The sequence below is a fragment of the Enoplosus armatus genome, assembly GCF_043641665.1.
Source record: "Enoplosus armatus isolate fEnoArm2 chromosome 2 unlocalized genomic scaffold, fEnoArm2.hap1 SUPER_2_unloc_1, whole genome shotgun sequence".
NCBI classification, from domain to species: Eukaryota; Metazoa; Chordata; class Actinopteri; order Centrarchiformes; family Enoplosidae; genus Enoplosus; species Enoplosus armatus.
The window spans coordinates 112456-133422 of NW_027261181.1; the positions used below are offsets into that span (position 1 = coordinate 112456).

Consider the following 20967-nt stretch of genomic DNA (forward strand, 5'->3'; position numbering starts at 1 on the left):
TTTACAGTCCATATTTACACAGAGAGCTGCAGCGATCAGCCAAGAGCTTTTGCTTTTTTTAAACTTAGGGATGACATGTATTAATTTGGAAAACAATAGCTTGACTGTGCACTCCATCTGTCCCGCCAGTTGTTAAGGGTGTGAGGGCTCAAATTGCTCTTCTTTGGCCTGGAGGCAACGTGTGTGTGTGTGTGTGTGTGTGTGTGTGTGTGTGTGTGTGTGTGTGTGTGTGTGTGTGTGTGCCTTAAAGCTACATGTTGCCACCATGTGGTTAAAGAAAGGATTTTGGTAATGCTCAGATTTGATACCAGTTGTATAATCTCTCAGATGTAAAGGCATTCACATGGCAAAATGACAACGACAATTTAAACATTAAGGGACTGTACGGAAATTACTAGTGTGGAGGCGTGCTTAACCTCCCCTGGACTAAATCTAAATATCTTCATGGAAAAATAGCCACCACTTTTTGGAAGGAAACATTCAATCACTAATAGCTAAAAAGAACCAAGTGTATTATTATTACCATGCTGTTGCTAGCTAGCTAACTAATGAATGGGATGGGATCTAAAAGGGTTAAAAGGGAATTTTTCATTCCAGCTCAGCGTCGGTTGGGGCTGAAGACTACAAGTTTGAAAATGAAAAAAATCCGGGGGTGTGGGCTGTTGAATAAAAACAATATCTCTGGTTCTGTTGCATTGATTTTGATCCTTTTTTACAAACTATTTATGATAGACTGCTGCGCGAAAGCTATATTTTTGGTAGAATTATTTCAATTTAACTATTTATGTAACTATTAACTATATTGCAAGGGAAGGCAGAAATAGAATATACTGTAAATCCAGGGTAAATTAAAAAAAAAGACCCTCCCCCCTCGCTCCTCCAAAAAAGGAAAACTATCTTTCCTTCATCCAAAAGAAAAGGTACAACAACCCCTAATAATTTGTGTACAGTCCCTTATTCGGATACACTACATACAATTTTGTAAACCATTATCATGACAACATAATTTTTCATTGAACATTTATTCTTTTTATATTTAATGGCATAATGAAGGCTTTTATATTAGATCAGGGTTTTGTTTGTTTTGTGCCCTCCTTTCAATTTCGAAAGCGCAAACAGTGTAGACTTGAGACATGAAGGGAGGAAGACAGGGTGAGAGACATTCCAGCAGAAGAAACTCCCACATACATTGCGTAAGATGTCAGTCCACACAGAGAAAAGCTTTCCAATGCCACATATGAGACAGGAGCAACAATAGCAATAGTATCAGTTTTCTATAAAAGTACAAAATTAACCTCATATGCACAATAAAACCAAAGGTTTAAACAGCATTGATACCTTTCACTTTAATACGTCAAAACATATGAATCTATTGAATATCATTTTCTCTGTTTTGTCAGTATTAACCATTAGACCGTCTTGATGGCTACAAACCAGGCTTGCAGAGATGGTTTGTCAATCAGACACAGTGTGACAACAACGGATTAAGCTGTAAAAATATGCAAAGAAGGAGAAAGTCAGATCAGTTATTGTGATGGACTTTGAATCGCCTCAACCAAAACACCAGCTCACCTTTTATGATGACTTTGACCAGTGTCTCACTGGAGCCGATGTGGTTGGTGGCCACACACTTGTACGTCCCGCTGTCACTCAGTTTAACGTGGGCTATGAGCAGCGCTCCATCCTTTGTGGTCTCTGCTCCTGGAGGCAGGCTCGCCCTGCCCACCCGGCTCCACTCGAACTGAATGGGATGAGAGCCGTGGGCAAGGCACTGCACGCGCAGGGCATCTCCAGGCCGGAGCCTCACCTGGTCAGGCAGGCAGGTGGCGTGCGGAGGACCTGCATGGAGGAGAAGACAAGACTCTCTCAATGAGCAGTGACAAAGGATCTGGACGTACAGTATCTGTGTTTATTATCTGTGTTGTCGACTCACTTTCCACCTCTATCTGCGTGTACACCTCACTGTAGCCATGTATGTTGGTTGCATTACAGATGTATTGTCCTGAGTCTTGGCGCCCCACGCTGGTCAGCGTCAAAACTCCACCAACCATTGTGTGTTTCCATGGCAACGGTGCTCGTAGCTTGGACCAGGTGATGACAGGAGGAGGGGAACCTGGAAGGAAGAAGAGAAAGAAGGAAAAATGAGAAGTGAGAGCAGAGCTGAGTGATATTTACCCACACAAGCACACAAACATCTTACCACTGGCCTGACACTCCACTGTGACTGTATGTCCCTCCACCACCATCATCTCTGTAGCGCCCACTGAAGCCACTGGTGCTCCCAGCCCCCCCTCAACAATGACATCAACTTTGACCTCTGTCACGCCTTCGTTGTTTTCAGCCTGGCAAATATAAACTCCTGAGTCCTCTGGGTGCACTGCAGGCCACTAAGAAAAGAGAGGGCAAGTTATTATGTTCTGTCATCTTTAAAAAAACCATTGAAGGTATTACTGGTGCGTGTGTTCATATTTCACCTGTATGGTGTTGACATCATTTGTCTCCCTGGTAACCAGCTGCAGGGTGGAGCCTTGGCGTTTCCAGGTCAGCTTGGGGCGTGGCCTGCCTGTGGCATGACACTCCACTGACACAGGGTCACCCATCCGGACCCGCAGGGGCCCTGCTGGCGTCAGCCGCACTTTGGGAGCAACTGACAGAGAGGACACATTTAACCTGCAATAACTGATTTTATTGGCCACTTGAGGGCAGCAGAAACAAGTTGTGAACACAACGCTGACATGCCATCACCTGTTAAGCTGATATGGTGAACTTGTTAGAAAACAGTTGCTTATTTACACATCCAGGAGCAACATTATCATTCACTTGTGTCGTGTTTGTGTCCACCTGGCAAATGCAAGTCCAATATTCACTCTCTTTTAGCTCTGTTTTTGGTCACTACCTACTTCTTCTTCCAATACCTAGCTCTGAGGGGAGTGTCAGATTCAGGTGGCAATTCACTGTAGGTTCATCACTACAAAGCGTGTCACTTTGTCATGTTGTTTTCACATTGTCACACTCAAAACATCGATTATAGCTGATTTAGGTCACACACAGATAAACTAAACACAAACCAACTCTAAAATAACACCTGATGCACTTAAACACACACAGTGCCATCACTAGTGGGTAACTAGTGGGTGGTGACCTCAGGTGGTGTTTGTAGGGAGCAATACAAAAACATTCTGCTATGATTATTTTGTTTTTGATAAATGGGAGCCCAGATAAAATATTCTTTCAGGAGGCCCACAGTTTCGAACTGAATTGACAAGCTCACATTTGACGTTCAGCACAGCTGTGGCAGTGCTGCGGCCTGCAGAGTTGCCTGCGATGCAGCGGTACTGGCCCTGGTTAACAGGGCGGGCGTTAGCAACCGTCAGCACGGAGCCATCAGGGCCGATCTTAGCATTGTCTAGAAGGAAAAAGCAGAATTCAGTGAAACTTCACAGATGGTGATATTGCATGAACAATTCTTATGCTTCCATGCTATGACTCCTGACCTGGTAATGCTTGATTATTGGTTTTCCTCCACTCCAGTTGGATTGGCTGTGCACCGCTCCCCACTTGGCACCTGAAGCTGACAGACTCCCCTTGGCGCACAGTAGCAGCCCGGGGCTCCACTGAGACGACAGGAGCCTGACCAGCCACTGCACAGGAAGAGAGAGCTGGTGACACCACGCATGTACAACACAACTCTGTGAACCTTTGTGTAAACGAACAGCAGCCCCAAAACAAACAGCCTGAGCAAATACACAGATTGAACTGAAGTGCTTTTGATGTCAAAGCAAGAAAGCACAAAAATCTAATAAAATGCTCTCAAAGACGAGTCAGGGGGAATATTTAAATATTTTCACTTTACTAAAACTTTATATTACTATATTCCTTTACAGAAATTACAAAAAAAATGGTAGCCATGCAGATTGTCTTGGTATGATTTGCCTAGATTTTGAGATTTCTACCTTGTTTATGGAGTTCACAGCGTTGAAAAATTACATTTGAAAAATAAATCAACAGCAATTTTTCCAGAAATGTCCTCATTACTCTTCATAACCCACAGAACACGCTTTCAACTGCTTTAATAGGGACTATTTCTTACGTAGAAATGAGCTCCACTGAAAACAGTTGACAGTGAACTCTGTGGATTATCCAGAGTAAAAAGGGTTTGCATGTGAGCAGCAGTCTGTGTGACCCTTTCAAGTACAAAAATAATATAGGCTACATCTCTACAGACATCCAAGCAAATAAACAGAAAAGCTGTCAAAAATGACAGACGCTACTCTGTTCAAAGTAAATCAGATTCATTACCTGAACATAATAGAGAGCAAAGGACCAGAAGCCCAGGTGAGAAATCCATGATGAGCAGAGAACAGCCTCACGTTCTCCCTTCTCTTTCACTGCGTCTGTCTCTCTTTCATACAATCACTTTCAACCTTTCACCCCCAACTGACCATTTACCCCTTCTATTCAAACATTGTCCACAAGTGCTGGTTACGTATGAAGCGTTTCACTGCCGTATTCTTATTTGGATTTTTTCTTTTCTTTTTTTTTGAGCTAATGGATGACTGGATGACGTAACAAATAACTCATGTCACCGATATTACAGGATACAAAAGCTGGACTCAAAGTACAGTACATGGACACATTGATTTCATCCCTGACAGTGATAAGAAACAGAAACAGAATTCAGATGGCGGGACAATCTCAAAGGACAATCGTCCTTTGTTAACGTGTGGACGTTAACTCAGCCCTTTTTGTCCTGTTTTTTCTGTCACTGAATTTGGGATGTTAGTGAGTCACCTGAAGTAAAGCTGGAGAATATTCAGAAATAATGCTTTAAAATATCAAATAAATATGTGGAGAACTCGATTATATGAACTATGAAATAGTCGTCAGTCCTCACAGAATCATCATTATGCTCATTCCAGGGAAGGACAAGGACATTTAAAAGGATACGTAGCAGTTGACTTTAATGTTTGCAGAATAACAAAATGCAATAAAAAGTCCATCTTAACGAGTAATGAAATCTGTTAATACAACACATTTCTGGATAATGTAACATTACAGGTTTACATAGAGCAGTTATTATGACTCAGGAGTGTAGTTTTAACTAATTAAATAATAGCCTTCTAAGACTCAGGATATTATGTAATTATTATTACATCATCATCCTATACGTACATTGTATCCTGTCAAGTCATAATCACAATTTATTGCAATAATTACATTTGCAGTTTTTTTTTTTGTTTGTTTTTTTTTACATTTTTGACCAATTGAGGGGCATTTTATAATTGTATCACACTAACAAGCTATTACATTGTGTGGCACTCACTACATTATCAGATACTCCTGGCAGTTGTCCACCTCAGCAGCTCCTCCAGCAGATAAATGACTAATAAGAGTTAGATATAAAGCCTGTTCTCTGTTAATCAGGTCTCAGGATTTGTTGACAATCGCCATTTAAGATTAACTAGAAAAAGAAAAGAGTGAAAACAAAGAAAGGCATCGACAGTTTATGGAGGAAACATTCCTCGGTAAACTGGGTTTGGCACAAAAAACACAGTTGTTTCAAAAATATCCAGAAGCCAATTAGATGCAGTGGCACTGCTCAACACTAGAGGGCACAGATGACTAAAAACACACATGGTCCCATCTGTACTGTCAGATCTGAAGTGTGCATATGGGCACAACATACTGAGCCTGATCTCCTGGGTTAAAGCCTCTTTGGTTTGGTTGCTTTTAAGAAACGTAATTACCTGTTAAAGCAATATTGTATTTACAATCATAGAAATACAAATAAACTTAAACCCAGTTCTTGTCCGAAGCAACACCACAGGATACAAAAATGTAATAAGTAATAAGATGTGTTTATTCATTTTTGGTCATTTCTGCCATTTAGATGTGTTTGTTGTACTCTTTCAATGCATTTTCTCAGTGACAACCTTTTTCTTAAAAAAACGTAAAAGAAAAAAGGAATAATGAAATCGTAGTTTAACATCTAAAAATAACTACATGCTTTCTTTTTGTCCTTTTTTTCCTGTTTTTTTCTAATCTAACTATTTCTTCTTTTAATTCTTATAATTAAGAATAATTATAATTCCTATATTCTTAAATAAAATGATGAATCCACATCGGGTTCAACGCCACATTCAGGCCCTAAACCTTCACAGGTGAAGCAGTACATTTAAAAAAACAAATTATTTTCATCATTTACCTATCTTTTTTTTTTTTTTTCTTTTCTTTTTTTTTTTTTAAATGGAAAGAACATGTGGTGAGTAATTGTTAAAAGAAACCAAAAAATAGAGGTATCAACACATTTGTAAAGTGGAGGGGTTTAAAAAAAAAAAAAACTTGTGGGAGAGATGTGGGGAAAGGATCAGCATCACAAAGCAAAACTAAAGAAAAACGTTGCAGAGGTTTGGAAATGCTGTAGAGTCTGTTTGTGGCTCGGCTGGAGGTCAGCCTACAGTCTGTTGTCAGAGTTGTATTAGTCTGAGGAGCAGGATCGGGAGTGGGGAGGGAAGGTGGAGCATCAGCTGGAGGTGACGGCGTGCGTGCTGCCTGGTGCTCTGGGTTGGTGGAGACGGGAGGGGGGATCACCGCTGTCCTGCCAGCCATCATCAACCTGCACAGACAGACGTTCAGAGTGGGACACGACGTTAGCTGTGAAGGAAAACACCCTCACATTCACTGACCGTGCTAATATATCAATTTGTGAAGTTCAGTGCAGAATCATTTTGTTATTGACCACATTCACGCTTGCTTAGATAACCTCATTATTCCCAGAATTCCACAGTATCCGGACTTCTGAATTGTTAATGTAATGTAAATGAGAAAAATCCACCATATATAAAACTATAATATAATAATGCATATTAGCAAGCTATTACCTACTAATACATTCACTGAAGACAGAAAACATGTTGTTGAAGTCGACTGATTCTTTGTATCTGTGGTTTGGTCTAAATTTCTCCCCGTATTTGACTACAGTTGTAGATGGTTCTTCTAATTCTGGCCACTTCTCCACAACAATAACTAAAAACGCACCAAACTACAAGTAAAAAGGAAGATGCGAAGTCGATACCTTTTGGCAGAATTCACTTTCATTGTTAATAATTAACCATTTAACCGTTAACTATCAGTAATATATTTAAATAAATATTACGCCGGTACCATCTAAGCGGGTATTCTCCGGCACGCACCAGACTAACCCCACAGCATGTCGACATGTTGCTATTTCTAAATTAAAGTCAGTAGACAAGCTGTCCGCGAGTCAGGACTGAGGTTGTGTATACCTGACAAACTCTCACTGACACCCCCCCGAACACTACCACAAGCTATACGTTATATTAACGTACATCACCCCTGTCCCCACTGCGTTACATTAACGCACTCACCCCCTACTGGACACTTTATCTGGACACTTTACTTTATTCTGGTCACTGCACTGTTTGTTATTTATCTTATCTTATTTTTATTTTTATTCCTATTGTTATTTTAGCTTTTATATTCTACTTATTTGTTATCAAAACAATAGCACCTTCAGACCACAGCAAATTCCTTGTAATGTATGTTACTTGGCAATAAACAGTTTCTGATTCTGATTCTGATTCTGATTCTGATTCTGATTCTGATTCTAAAAATAAACCCTTTCTTATGAAAAAAAAACCCCATTTTAAATAGGCCTAATGGTAATTTTGTTAATGGCTCATCCTAAATAATACATTTTAATCTTGACGGTTAACGAGCGCCGGCTGTTGGTCAGAAAAAAATTCTAAATTAGCATCCCTAGTGTGACTGTTTCCTTTAATGCTCAACAACAATCTAGAGTTCAGCTGTTGATGTAGTGCAGGATACAGTATGTAAAGGAACTACATCAACAGGGTCTACAAAACGTGTCAAACCACACCACATGCTATCACAGGGAAAGGCGGATACCATGACTACTCAGTTGGAGAGTGTGTAACTATAGCAACAGTGTGTAACCATAGCTACTCACATGGAGACCGTGAGGAGGGAAAAGAGTTCCTCCAGGCAGGTCCTCATTACCTCCCATCAGGAGTGTAACACGGGGCTGGGTATCCTCCTGTCGGCATACACGGGACACATCAAGGACACATCAAGGACACATCAAGGACACATTCAAATACCCCAACTTTAACCAACATACTGCCCTTCCAGACAGGGCTGTCTGGCATAAACAAGCCAGGTGGTCAACTAGGGCGCGAGTCATTAAGGAGTTTAGAAGTGAAACAAAAGATATAATGGTAACATTTGTTATGATCTATACTCCGAAATTAAAGTGTAACTGAGGATTTCCTGACATATGAGTCCAGTCCAGGCGTTTTTGATTAATACAGTCTTGGTATCAGCTGCAAAGCCAGATGTTTGCTTCTGGAATGACAGCTGTCAAAAAACGCCCACTTGCACTCCGTTAAAACACTGAACGCACCGCTGAGAGCAAGTCAGCGGCTCGAAGTGAAGAAGCCGCAGCCAGTAGTCTGAGTGAACCTCCACACGTTAACAAATTGCCTCCAAAGGGTGCCCCACCACGATAACTTCATCCCATCATTCCCAAAGTGTTCCACTGAGTGTTGTTCATGTTCAATCTGTGAGGACATCTTACTGCCTTCTAAATCATGTCTGACTAGCAGTTAGATATGGTTCATGGGGTCATATGAAGTCAGCACTGACTAAACTGGAAGGAGGAGTGCAGGGAGGAGGACCCGGGGGGGAAGTGGTACAACTAAAGACCATCACAGTGACTGAGGGATTGGGGAATATGGGATACGAGGCTCAAAGCAAGGAACACATCTGTCTGCAGTCCTACCTGACTGCACTGATGTGTTGAGAAATAACCTCTTCCCATTGGTTAAGGTCAAACCCAGGCTGACGTGCCTCGTGTATACCTGAGTTTGGTGTGGCTGGGGAGTTGGCTTGGCTTGCCTGTGAAGATACACTGGCAGTTGACTTCCTAGTATACAGGTTAGCTTCGTCCTGGAGCTTTGCAACGTTCTTCTTGTACCGAATCCTCTTGTTTCCAAACCAATTGGCAACCTTCAGATAGTTAAGAGAGGTAAAAAGAAAGTCAAAAGCAAGCCAGGAAATTACTATATGTGTGTTAGCAATTTCTTTATGTTCCAAAGTCCCCTTTTTCCCCAGTGTGCCTTTGACGTCCTGACCTGAGAAACAGTGATGGAACACTTCCTGGCCAGCTCCTCCTTGGCCTCCTCGCTGGGGTAGGGGTTTGCCAGATGGGAGTAAAAATATTCATTTAAAACCTCTGCCGCCTGCTTGCTGAAGTTTCTTCGTTTTCGCCTGACACAAAAGGAAGATTTCAACAATGAGCCGTCAGAAAACCAGCAAACACTCTTTCTTCACAGTGTTGTAGGTACACTGCCCCACGCTGGAAGACTAAAGGCAGGAAAATAAACCAACCTGGCATCCAGGAACCTGGAGCGTAGGATCATGACAGCTTCACACGTGCTCTGCTTTAACTGCATCTGGATAGTGCTGAACTTGCGATGGATGATTCCCACCATTCGCTCGATCTCTTTGGGTGAGACGGGCCGCGTACGGGACTGTTCCCTCAGCAGGTTCATCACATGGTCGGTGAATTCATTGCATGCCTGCGTGGGAGGAGGGGTGAGTAGGTCAAAGAAAGAATTCAAACAAACTCAAGCATTAGATGATTTTTGTTTTTTTGTTTTAATCAAATCAACTTAAGCCTTAACCCAACCTTCCACTTTTAAGAGCCACAAACTGCACCCAAAACCCTGGTGGGATCCATCATTTTGCTTCCCTGGCATCCCAAAACCAAAATACTACATTCAGAAAAAAACATGTTTCTGGTTCTCAGTTGTGAGTGGTCAGTCATATGGTGAGCTGTCCTAAAATAACGAATGATCAGTCCGACTGTGAGCGTGACTGGTTGTCTGTCTCTGTGTGTCAGCCCTGTGATTGACTCGCGACCTGTCCAGGATGTTCCCTGCCCCTCGCCCAATGTCAGCTGGGATCAGCTCCAGCCCCCCACGACCCTCTAAGGATAAGCAGTTATGGATAATGGACATGGAGTGAAGTATCAAGTATCATTTTAATTGTAATATTAACTGCAATCAGGAATTGTTATGTAATTATTACAATAAACAACTGTATATTTTTTATTATGACGTGTCACAGTAGCTTTGCTCTTTTCCTGTTGTAAAATCAGAGTAAAACCTCTTGTGATTCTTTTTGCTCAAATGTCACACCTGTTCATATTTCTCCAGCTCAGCGTGGTACATCTTTCGTATCTGAGCGAGCTTCTCTCTGTACTCAGAGTGTTGTAAGCCATCATTAGGTGACCCTCCGGCTGCCGCAGCTGCTGCTGCTGCTGCCGCCGCTGCAGAGGCCCCCCTCTCCGGGCCCGTGACCCCCTCTGCTAACAGCATGTTGTCCAGTCGCATGATCTGAGGGTCTGGACCGTCCTCTTCTTGGACACCTCGGATACCCAGGGCTGTGGAGATGTTAAGGACATGTTAGCAGGGCAGATGGTTAAAGCCAGATGTTTGTTTGTTTACCACAACACCCTGCTGACTTACTCATCTACTGCTAGTTTTGGATGTACTGCAAGGAGGAATTGAAAACTACTTGGGCCATTCAGAGTTCAACCCAATCTGTGATAAAGAAATGAAAGAATCACCAAAAAAACTAGTTTGGTGTTCACTAAATATTTTCTCTTTTCTATTATGTAAAACATTTTCCTAACAGTATACAGCACAATTAGTAACAAACGTACTTTTTGTGCAACACCAAATTGTGTACAAACTGAGGGACCTGATGGACTTGTGTGTGTTTTTGAGTACAACTAGGGTTCCCTTAACAGCCAGCAGAGAGCGCTATCTCAAAATGCAAGACCCACAACACATTCAGTACTTCCACATTATATTCAGATTCTTCCATTTTGTTTCTTCCTCCCACTTTTTTCCAAATGTCCCTCAATAGAATTTCCTCAAACACAAAGTTGAAAACTTTCCATAAAAGTATCATAAATTGTTATCTGCTAGGCACTCGTGAAACAAGCCCAGTCTCTTCCCAGACAACAGCCATAAGATGGTAATGATAGAAAACATAGTGAAACATTAGAATAACCTACAAAAGGAATTAAGCTTTTCCCCCCACACACCCGAGTAATACTATTAGAACAACTCTACATAAAATATACACTCTGTACAGACAGAACAGCTGAACTTCAGAGACTATAAATACTGGATGACATAAGAAACCTCAGTTACAGCTCTGTTTGTTGGAGGCAGTGAGGAGATAAGTGGTGTCTGTACACCGGGGCAACTGGAGTGAGAGAGAAAAAGAAGAGGCAGGGGCCGAGAGAGACACAGAGATGATGGAAAACACTGACAAGAGGGAGGTTCACATCAAGAAGAAACGGTAGCTGTTGCTATGGTAGTGATGCCAGCTTTCCTTTGGCATCCTCAAGCCCCCCCAAAAAAACAGACACACATACACAAGCATCCTTGCGCACGCACACACAGCTGTTAATTAACGCCAGCTCTTAAGGAGCGACTAAAGACCCAGTGAAAAATGAAAGCTCATTTGAGAGGTCGTTAATTTGCACAGTTATGCAAATTAGGTGCCAATTACAAGGTAGTTCCAGAGATCGTCTCACATTCATAATCCCGCAACGAGGGCAATGACAGCCTCCGCATCTGGCTAGTAGCATCCACACTGACACACACACATATAGACACTAACACTCGGCCATCGGCAGCCTATCACACACACTAATGGTTTCCCAAAACATATTACAGTACAGTACATTTGCTGTACAGTAATATGGTTAATATGTATAATATGGATGCACTATTCCATCTGGGTGTGAGTATACTGCACCTCACACACTGATGTGCCAGATTAACCCGACTACAGTATAATCCAACTACTCACCTGACTCACACACACACACACACACACACACACACACACACACACACAAAGCTAATGTGTATGGCAGGAGTGCCTTCCTTGGCTACAGATCAGACTGTAAAGAAAATCCTCCTGTCTCTCAGAAACCACTTTGTAGAGCTCTACATCCCCCTTTTCCCTTCTTCCTCCATTTACACGTCCATACTTTCCAACATCCCAGCCTCTCTCTTTTCCCCATCTCATCATTCCTTCATTTCAGTTTCTCTCTTTCCCATCACTTTTCTGGTAAGTCAACATTTTCTGAGTTCAACTATTTGTGTAAAGTGGAAAAGAGAGAAAATGTATGGAACATTAAAGTTGGAAAAAAGGCGGCTTGAAAGAAACAGCTTGATACATGAGAAACAAGTAAAGTAAAATATACATTCAGGTTATTGGGTATACTTGTGTTATACTGAGAGGTGATTCTTTTGTCCACTCCATTTATATCAAGGTATAGGGTAGATTAAATATTGTAAACACCCCTTAGCATAATGCAATAAAAATGCACCAAACTACAGCCGACAAAATGACCATTTAGTTGAATCAACACCTCCTAAAATAGTTTCAACAAAAACTGAATATCAAAACCTTCATGAGGGTAAGAGTTATTGCACGGCTGTTGTATTAAACTGCATTACTTTTGGCGAGGTGTAACTGATAAACTGGCAACTGGGTGTATAAGAAAAGCGGGAAAGAGAGGACAGTGACAGAGCGGATGAAAGAAAAGGAAAGACAAACTATATTCGAGGGGGGCCAGGTCCCATTACCCTTAATTAATTCATAATTAGTCCAGAGTTGGTGCCAGCCTTCCAGATTGCCCAGTGACTCTGATGAGAGTACAAACACACATACACGCTCACACACAGTGCACATCATAAAGAGATGAACGGCAGTCCATGATGCCTAGTGGAACAGAGCGCTCTGACTGAGGAAATCCAGTTTGGGGTCGTGGGTGGCAAACTGTCCCCCCGCTGAGAATCTGTTTGTAGTGAAGGCTGACAGGACTCCGGGGTCTGGAGATTATCAACTGTCTGCCAATCCATGAAACACACTGCCTCTCCCTCAAACTCATCCATCAACCTGTCCCTCCCTCGCTATGTTTTTCTCCCTCTATCTCTTTCCTTTTTATTTTCATTTATTTTCCCGTCTGCACATCCCATGTTTGCAGCTATGTGTCCCATGGCCTCTCTCGTCATTTGTTCTGTTTTCTTACTTCTTACTTCGTCCTTTTCTGTGCGCTGTAATGCTCTCAAAAACTCCCAGAACATATGGATGATTAAAAATAGAGAGTTGTATCGGGAATAGCATGACGAAGGAGTCAGGAAGGAGGGAAAAAGAGAGGCAGATCTAGGATGACAGGGAAGTGGGCAGATATATCCAGCAGTGTTTTTGGACTGTCGCTGTCATGTGAGGAGTTATTTTTAATGGTTCTAACTTGGGACAGAGAGGAAGAGAACAAGACAATGACAGTAGAAATAGGGAGGTGGCACAAGCTCGGCTGAGACAAAGGGAGAAAGGAGTAATATATGTTCTAAACTTCCAGTCAAATCAGTATGAAGGAACAACAACACACCAATGGAAAGTAGAGTGGAACAACAACTGTCTGTCACCTTTTTCACATCCAAATGCTGTGTGAAAAACCAAATACTGACGAAGGTTTCATTCATACCAGAGTAGTGCTAAAGGGTAAATATTGGTCATCACCATTCACACAATCATGGTTTCTATATATAATTATAGCTATATATAGTTATATGTAACTGTCTGTGTCAATGTAAAAACTTAGTTTTGATATTTGTAATAATGGCTTATTGTTAAAAGTGGTCCCTAGATGTTGAGTTTCACCCTGCAGGTTAAGTAAGGAAGATGATGGTGTGGCCAGGCAATCCTTGACTTCATAGGATTTCTTTGTTTAATTGCTCAGTTATTAGAAGTTAATGCAATAACTTAACACTCAATTATGTTAAAAGGATATGGTTCAAGATATTGCCAAGACCAAATCCAACAGTGAATGGATCCTTCCAAAAGGTATTGTCTGTGAAGCCACAGCCTGACATACTGTATATTCTTCTGTGCCATTGAGCTCCAAATGTTTATTAATCCACTGCTGAAAATGGTGCCCAACAAATACACTATTCACTTCCAGCTGCTTTAAAAGATTTACATCTTCAGTAGGAGCAATTGTGCTTGTGTTTGATTGCCACAGACAGGGCGGGGGAATCACAAAGTACTGAGAGATGGACTAACACATTGCTGGTTTTGAAGTTTTCATGGTTTTTGTCGACAATAAAAAGATGTAGAATAACACCAGCCTTATCCTTAGATCATCTTCACAATTAAGAGAGGGAGTTTATGGCTCAGAGGAGTAGCAGTCAATGTTCCCACTTTCCTAACAAAGCTAAGCACTGACTGAAATGCATAAAACCCAGATCAGAGCAGATAACCCATGTTGAACCATTCACACCAAAAGGCAAAGATCGGCTCTTTCTGTGTCAATGCTGTGGGGTGAGAATATACAACGGAGCTGAACAGGCAGGCAAAAGCAACTTTTTTAGTGAAAGAATCATCTGATCACTCTTCCATCATGACAAGATTTTCCCTTTTCTGACTTTCATTCCTCCAAACTAATACATCTTCCCTCTTTGTCACCTTTCTCTTTTTCCCTTGTGACCGATTCTGTAAATTCAGGCTGTTAAGAGTGTGAAAAAGCTGAATGACAGTGACTAGGTGAGACAACTAGTTGCCTTGGAAACTCTGTATCCCTCCTGTGGCCAGCCTCGTGCTTCCCATTTCCAAGTTAAGTGAATGAAATTAGGTAATAACAGGGGCTGCTATGTAGCTCACACTTTTCTCTGCTTTGAGTGGAGGGAGTTCTCTGCTCAAAAGCGAAATAAAGATGATTTCCTTTCAGGTAAAACACAAATCAAAATCACTGGGGTGGGAGTGAATGAGGACAACTAAGTCAGGATCTAATATTTAGGTATACAATCTTTGTAACAACCATCCTGCTACTGCGTATGAAGCAGGATTATGTATTGACTACTTCAACATTACATCATCTTCACTGCTGGCACAAATTCTTGAAGTCTCACTGAAAGTGTGAGAGTGCGACACACTGAGTATAAAAGCAAGAGAGACAATGCATTAATAACAAGTAGATGAATTAAGGCTGGAAAGATGTAGCTGGACTGATATACAATCTGCTTATCTGTCTCTCTGTCACAGATGTGTCGTCATAAGGTTCACTATTAAAAATATATATGAAAAATGAATACACATCTTTTTCCCCTTAAAAACCTCCATTTCTAAGCTAGCGTTAGCTCGTGTCGCACATTGTGCTGTAGGGGAGCTGAACATGGAGCTGAAGAGAGGGTCTAATTTTTTAAGTGACGTTACACTCCGTCCACACATTGGCAACAGAAAGTGATTAACACATGCAAATTGTTGCATATTGTTACATGTAGGAACTACAATCATGGATGCACTGAAAGAGTAAAAAGGCTTATCCTCATCAACATGCAACCTTTTTCTTCATTGGCTGATGTCAAGACCAGGAATAAAATGGACAACTTACCTGTCCTTTCTTTGATGTCGCACAGGACACTGAAGAGGGCGGGCTTCATTCTGTGGCAGTTTAAAGCGTGTTTCCTTTTATGGAAAATGAAAGACAGAGAGACAGATGTTGGGAATTACACACCACTCTTTGGTAGACTTTATATTCTATTGGTTACAGGCACTGACATCCATCAACAATAGATCATGTAGACAAGTCAGTGCTGAACCGACTGCGATCAGATGAGTGTGTAACCAGACGCGTTTTAGCCTTTGACTGAAAACAGGCCTGAGCACATAGCTGCCGAATTCACCTGGACCTACTCACCTTAGCGAGGAAAGAGAAAGGGAGAGACTGAATGCACAATCATGCAGAAACACTTTGAAAACTTAAAGAGGGAACAAGTCTGTGTCCACATGCAGTAGGGGTGGGACCAAATAATCAATACTGCAATATAATGTCATACTGTTTGACACTCAGGTACCAGTATTGGGACACTTTCTGTTACATTACTTGAGGCACAGATGTTTCATTCTTCTCCTGCACACAACTTGATCTGAAGTTTGCTGTTTTCCAGCTGTTTTTTTTTGCCAGTTTATGGCTATTTATAAATGCTCACACTCTGTTAAGCTTTGTAGATGATGTTTTATCTCAACTTGCTATTAAACTCCATAATAGTTGAGGCCAAGATTCTTAAGGCAGTGGGTAAATACAGAACAGGTTTGACTCCTGCTTTGTAAAAAAGACTCACTGAAATCATCAAGGCAGGTGAAAGAATTTGAAATGTTACATTAAAAAAGTGTGAAACAATGAGGACAACATCAGCAGATGGAGAAAGACAGATTATGCATTAGAGTGATAGTAAGTAATATTAAATCAATGAAATAAATTTTCCTTTTTGGGAGTATATTTTCATTTTTACTTACAGATACTGTGATGTATCGTGCAGTAGATGACTATATTTATACATGGCGTCTTGCAATATTGCCTGTGTTGAGATACTATGGTGAGCTATAAGAACTATTGTTATAGTTTTTTGTACTGTATTATCACAATATTGTGATAATATATATATATAATGACTGTCTCTTATCAGTGTGCATCACAGTATTGCAAATGTGTACAAAATCAGTGATGTTCAAGCCGCAACTTGAGACCAAAGTCTTCATATATAATTTGTAGGACGATAACATGATAAAATACTGAATTAATATTGAATTATTACGCAGCCCCATGAGTTACCCTGTGATTTCAAGCCCTCATATGCTAACTAATGCGCTCAACACCACAGAGCACTGACCCACAGGTCTGGCCAGGACACAGTGTCACAGGGATCACAAGTCAGATTTTACTGTAATGTGCATGGCTTGGTAAATGTTATGCTATAAAAACAGTAAAGATCTATGAACAATCCAATGTGGTAGTGTGTTGAAGGAAGGGGATGGGTCACAGGGGCTATTTTCAGCAGATACTGGCTCAAATGGAGTGATAATCGATCCTCTCATCATGTAACTGATAAGCAGCTTCACACCAACTCCTAACACCTCACTCAGCCCCCTCCCTGCGGTCAAACTCCCAAATGGCTAGCTACATTTTAAATGTGGAAAGAAGAGGAAAGCCCACCCCCCCCTCCCATCTCTGGTGGTCATGAAAGTAGGCCTAAACACCGTGCACACAGGACAGCACGATAATGTATGCGTGTTTGTGAGTGAGACAGGGATGTAATGGAGGTTACACCAAGGCCATCACAAAAAAAGGGGGCACAAAAATTGAGGATGAGGGGGGTGTTATTACAATGTATTACAGTGTGTGATGTGTGTGTAAGACCATGCAAGCTCGAGGGGGTGCTGTGATGATGATGTACCCCTGTGCAGACCCAAATCCAACTCTTAAACATGTGCTGTCTTCTATCAGGCCCTCACTGGTCCTATGTTATTACCTGGCCTGGGCCTCATCCAGACTCTCATCTGTGATGGCCATGATCTGCTGGAGGATGTCACCAATGTCCTGCTGCGGCTGACCGAGGTTGTGATGTTTCCTTATGTTGTCAGGATCACCCACATCCTCCTGAGACAGTCCATTTAGTCCAATATGACCCAACATCATGCGGGCCTGGTCATCCATACCTCCAATGTGCCACTTATTGTGGAGGGAGAGATGGGAGGAGGGTGAGTACAAAGGGGGCTCCTTCTCCAACTTTCAGCGCAAAGAATACCGAGAGGTTGGAAAGTTTTCCAAAAAAACATACAGGTCTCAAAACTGAGAGCCGTGTTTCCTCAGCTGGGGCGATGTGCCTGTCTCGGTCTGATTAACAAAGGGGAAAAAACCGAAGTGCAGCAGCCTTACTATCTACTTATCTGAAGAAAACGACAAAACGCTACTCCGCTAGAACTCTTCAAACTGTGGTTCTTCTTTGGCATGGGGGGGCACGGTTCACCAAATATTAGCCTATGGTAAGATACTGTTGTTTTTATGAGTAGCGGTACGCGACGCGCGTGCGCAAGTCTTTTCTTCCCCTGAAAAGACAAAACCAGGAGGCTCCGAGGGGGAGAAAAGCTTCAAAAGAAAACGAGACGCACTCGTAGACTATCTCAGCGGTCAGACATGCAAACGGCATTTACGGGGAGAGGGCTTAATATGAGCAACAAAACGCCAACAATTACCAAAACTGGCTTGGTACAAAGCTAACTCGCTCGTGCTTTGAGAGGCTGTTCGGCTCGTGTGAGTTAAATAAAGGTCTGAACGCTGCTACAGCGATATCTGCTCCCTTTGATGTCGCCGTCTCCGCCTGCTCTCTCTGTTTATTCACGAGTCCTCGGTTATTCAGAGTGTGAACCGACAGGGTCAGCTAAAACACGGTATTCCTGAGGAACTTCATCTATCTGGTTCCGTCCACGTCTCAAACTGCCAGGTTAGTTATTGCTGTTTTCTCTCCCTGCCACACTCCTCCCAGAAAAACACCATAGAGCAATGCCGCCCACTGTCAAGGTACACAGGATGAGAAAATGCCACTTCCGCTCAAGCATTTCAAAATAAAAGCCTACACAAACGTATGTGCGATGACTTGGCCTAAATCAGTGGACAAGCCTGTTTTATATTCACCCAAAGGTTGATTTGACAGCATGTAGGCCTGCCTCAATACAATGCCAAAACACACAAATGGTCATATCAGTCCAAGTAATGGTAATTCTGTGTCAGAAGACAGATATAATAAGCTTGTGGCTGTGTTGTGAAAATACTGTTACTACTACTATTATTACTAATACTGCCATTTTTATTGTTCCATAGTCCAGTTTGTCCTTCTGAAGGGGGTCGTTTTTCTACCTGTCAGCACCTGGCAATGGCAGAATTAGCCTACTACATTAACATTGGAAATCTGTATCTGTATCTACTTCACCTGTCATACACTACCTCACTATTTATTGTGAATGTTAAGTGCAATACATGTATAGTGCAATACATATATAGTCATACACTACAGTGCAACACATCCATACATATATATACATTGTTACTGTATATATATATTTTTTTTTACCTCACTTCACTTAAATACTGTAAATGTGTATATTTTTTATTTTCTATTTCTTATTTTTATATTTTGTACATACCTTTAGTTCTAAATTATGCTGTTTTTCTACTCTGGAATGGGAGCACCGGTACTGTACAATTTCCCCCCGGGGATCAATAAAGTATTTCTGATTCTGATTCTGATTCTGAACATCATCAATCGATCCATTTAAACTCCTTATCTTGTGCAGGGTCGCCTGCACTGTGGGCACACATACACACGACTGGGCAAGCAGCAGGTACACCCTGGACCAGACACCCATGACCTATGTGTTGCAGGGACATTTCAATCGCATATTTGCTCTAATTCACTAGCCTACTCATCTTTATTGTGAAGATGATACGTTATAAAAATGGGTTATGTGTCTGATAGAGCAGAGCCACTAGAGGACAGGCGGTTTGTGGAGTGCTCCACGGAATTTACAATGATGTTTGCTACCTTGCATAAACCTACACAGACACAGTTAAGAAGTTGTGCGTTTAGTGCTTTTATTTTGAAAGCAACCCTGATTATATTCCGGCCTTGTTCTGGATGTTTTTGGCTGCTTTGGCGCAGCTCTCCATCAGTATGTCGGCGGGCTCCGGGAAATGCTGCAGTTTGATTTGAAATTTCACCATGGACACAATGTTGTTGTTGTTGTTGTTGTTGATGATGATGATGATGCTACCAATACTAATGCTAATTGTGTGTGTTATTGTGTGTTAAGACGTCCTAGAATACCTAAAGGTGCCCTGTTCCTAGAGACTACATATCTGATGCACACTATTGAGTTTATGGTGACCACCCCTACTGTATAGTATTGTCTATATGGAAACATATATATATATATTTCTACAGGAAGTTACGTTTCATCAAGTTCGGTTTTATCTGCATCAAGCCAGCAGGTCATCATACAAACTGTCTTTTCTTTTAATACAGACATCAATAATGATGTTATGTCAGCTTTATAATACTGTGTTCAATCAGAATAACTTTTATACAATTAGTTCCCAAACTATACGCCATACGCTTACCACTTCCTTCTCAGGTACCTCAGTACACGTATCTACAAGTTGTGGGGAAGCCCTGTGTGTGTGTGATAGCCAGGAAATAGATTACATTTTCTACTCAATTCAATGTGACTGAGACTTCATGCTTCTGAGAAGTGTGTGTACATGAGCTCAATGCATGTGTGTCTACTGCTGTCACTCTAGACAGGAGGCTGACTTGATGGAAAAGATGAATGAATTCCCCCAGCATAGTAGGAAGCACCAGAGCATTTGAACCTGCTCTCTCACTCAGTCTATCACTCTCATATTTACTACCACCATTCACACACAGGCAGTTGCATGCTCCCCCATCGAGCAGACACGCAGATGTGCAGGCATCCAGACACGCACAGAAGCACTCACTGGCAATTTGCCTCTTCTCCCTTTTGCTTCAGTCTCAGCAGATTACAGCTGGCTCATTCTCATTAATTGGCCAATCAGCCAATAAAGTTAAATGCTCTGAATAAACACTGATTTCCATTTTCACAGAGATGGAACAGTCCACCCGCTCCAGCCCCCCCCCCCCCCCCCCCCCCCACACATCCATCCCCTGTGGTCTGCTCTGCATGTTGCCATGCCAACAGGGACCCGAGCACCTCTGGATGTTCCAATCAAGTGTCTTTTTCTCAATTTCACACATGTACACACAACATTAAAGCTGATTAAGAGGGGTGTCTGTTACGAGTGTGCGTTGTCTCTATCAAAGGGCCTTATTCCTAATGACATATTGAACTTAAGTCTTTATATGGAGCGAGCCTGCATGCCACATACCATGCCAGTGCAATGCTGTGGCTCACTGATGTGTTTTTAGTTGAACAACAATGGAGGATAGCACATAGGAATAAACCACATCGGTCTCTGGCTAC

The 20967-nt window shown here is 41.8% G+C and overlaps 2 protein-coding genes across 2 annotated transcripts; both read right to left on the minus strand.

Moving 5' to 3' along the window:
- Nucleotides 1-1484: 1484 nt before the first annotated feature.
- LOC139307078 (basement membrane-specific heparan sulfate proteoglycan core protein-like) lies at nt 1485-6609 on the minus strand. Its single transcript, XM_070930963.1, has 8 exons — nt 6459-6609; nt 3495-3641; nt 3272-3406; nt 2475-2647; nt 2201-2387; nt 1934-2113; nt 1573-1839; nt 1485-1489 (listed from the first exon to the last, which is right to left on the minus strand). Exons 1-8 carry the CDS (start codon nt 6607-6609, stop codon nt 1485-1487), a joined length of 1245 nt encoding a protein of 414 aa, XP_070787064.1.
- LOC139307082 (pre-B-cell leukemia transcription factor 1-like) lies at nt 6365-17626 on the minus strand. The gene is made up of 8 exons (XM_070930966.1): nt 17442-17626; nt 15524-15597; nt 10242-10486; nt 9430-9620; nt 9174-9309; nt 8901-9048; nt 7991-8077; nt 6365-6616 (listed from the first exon to the last, which is right to left on the minus strand). Exons 1-7 carry the CDS (start codon nt 17624-17626, stop codon nt 8037-8039), a joined length of 1020 nt encoding a protein of 339 aa, XP_070787067.1. The 3' UTR covers nt 6365-6616; nt 7991-8036.
- Between the last annotated feature and the right edge of the window lie 3341 nt (nt 17627-20967).

Bases quoted from the DNA above. Each gene is read 5' to 3' on its own strand.
- LOC139307078 (XM_070930963.1), bottom strand. From the start codon at position 6,609: ATGGCTGGCAGGACAGCGGTGATCCCCCCTCCCGTCTCCACCAACCCA. The intron at 3,642-6,458 runs GTAGGCTGACCT...CTTCCTGTGCAG, and splicing joins TACAACTCTGACAACAGACT to TGGCTGGTCAGGCTCCTGTC. The intron at 2,114-2,200 runs GTAAGATGTTTG...TCTTCCTTCCAG, and splicing joins AGTGGAGTGTCAGGCCAGTG to GTTCCCCTCCTCCTGTCATC.
- LOC139307082 (XM_070930966.1), bottom strand. From the start codon at position 17,626: ATGGATGACCAGGCCCGCATGATGTTGGGTCATATTGGACTAAATGGA. The intron at 9,621-10,241 runs GTGTGACATTTG...CCTCCCACGCAG, and splicing joins AGCTGGAGAAATATGAACAG to GCATGCAATGAATTCACCGA. The intron at 9,310-9,429 runs GTTGGTTTATTT...CTTTTGTGTCAG, and splicing joins TCCAGGTTCCTGGATGCCAG to GCGAAAACGAAGAAACTTCA.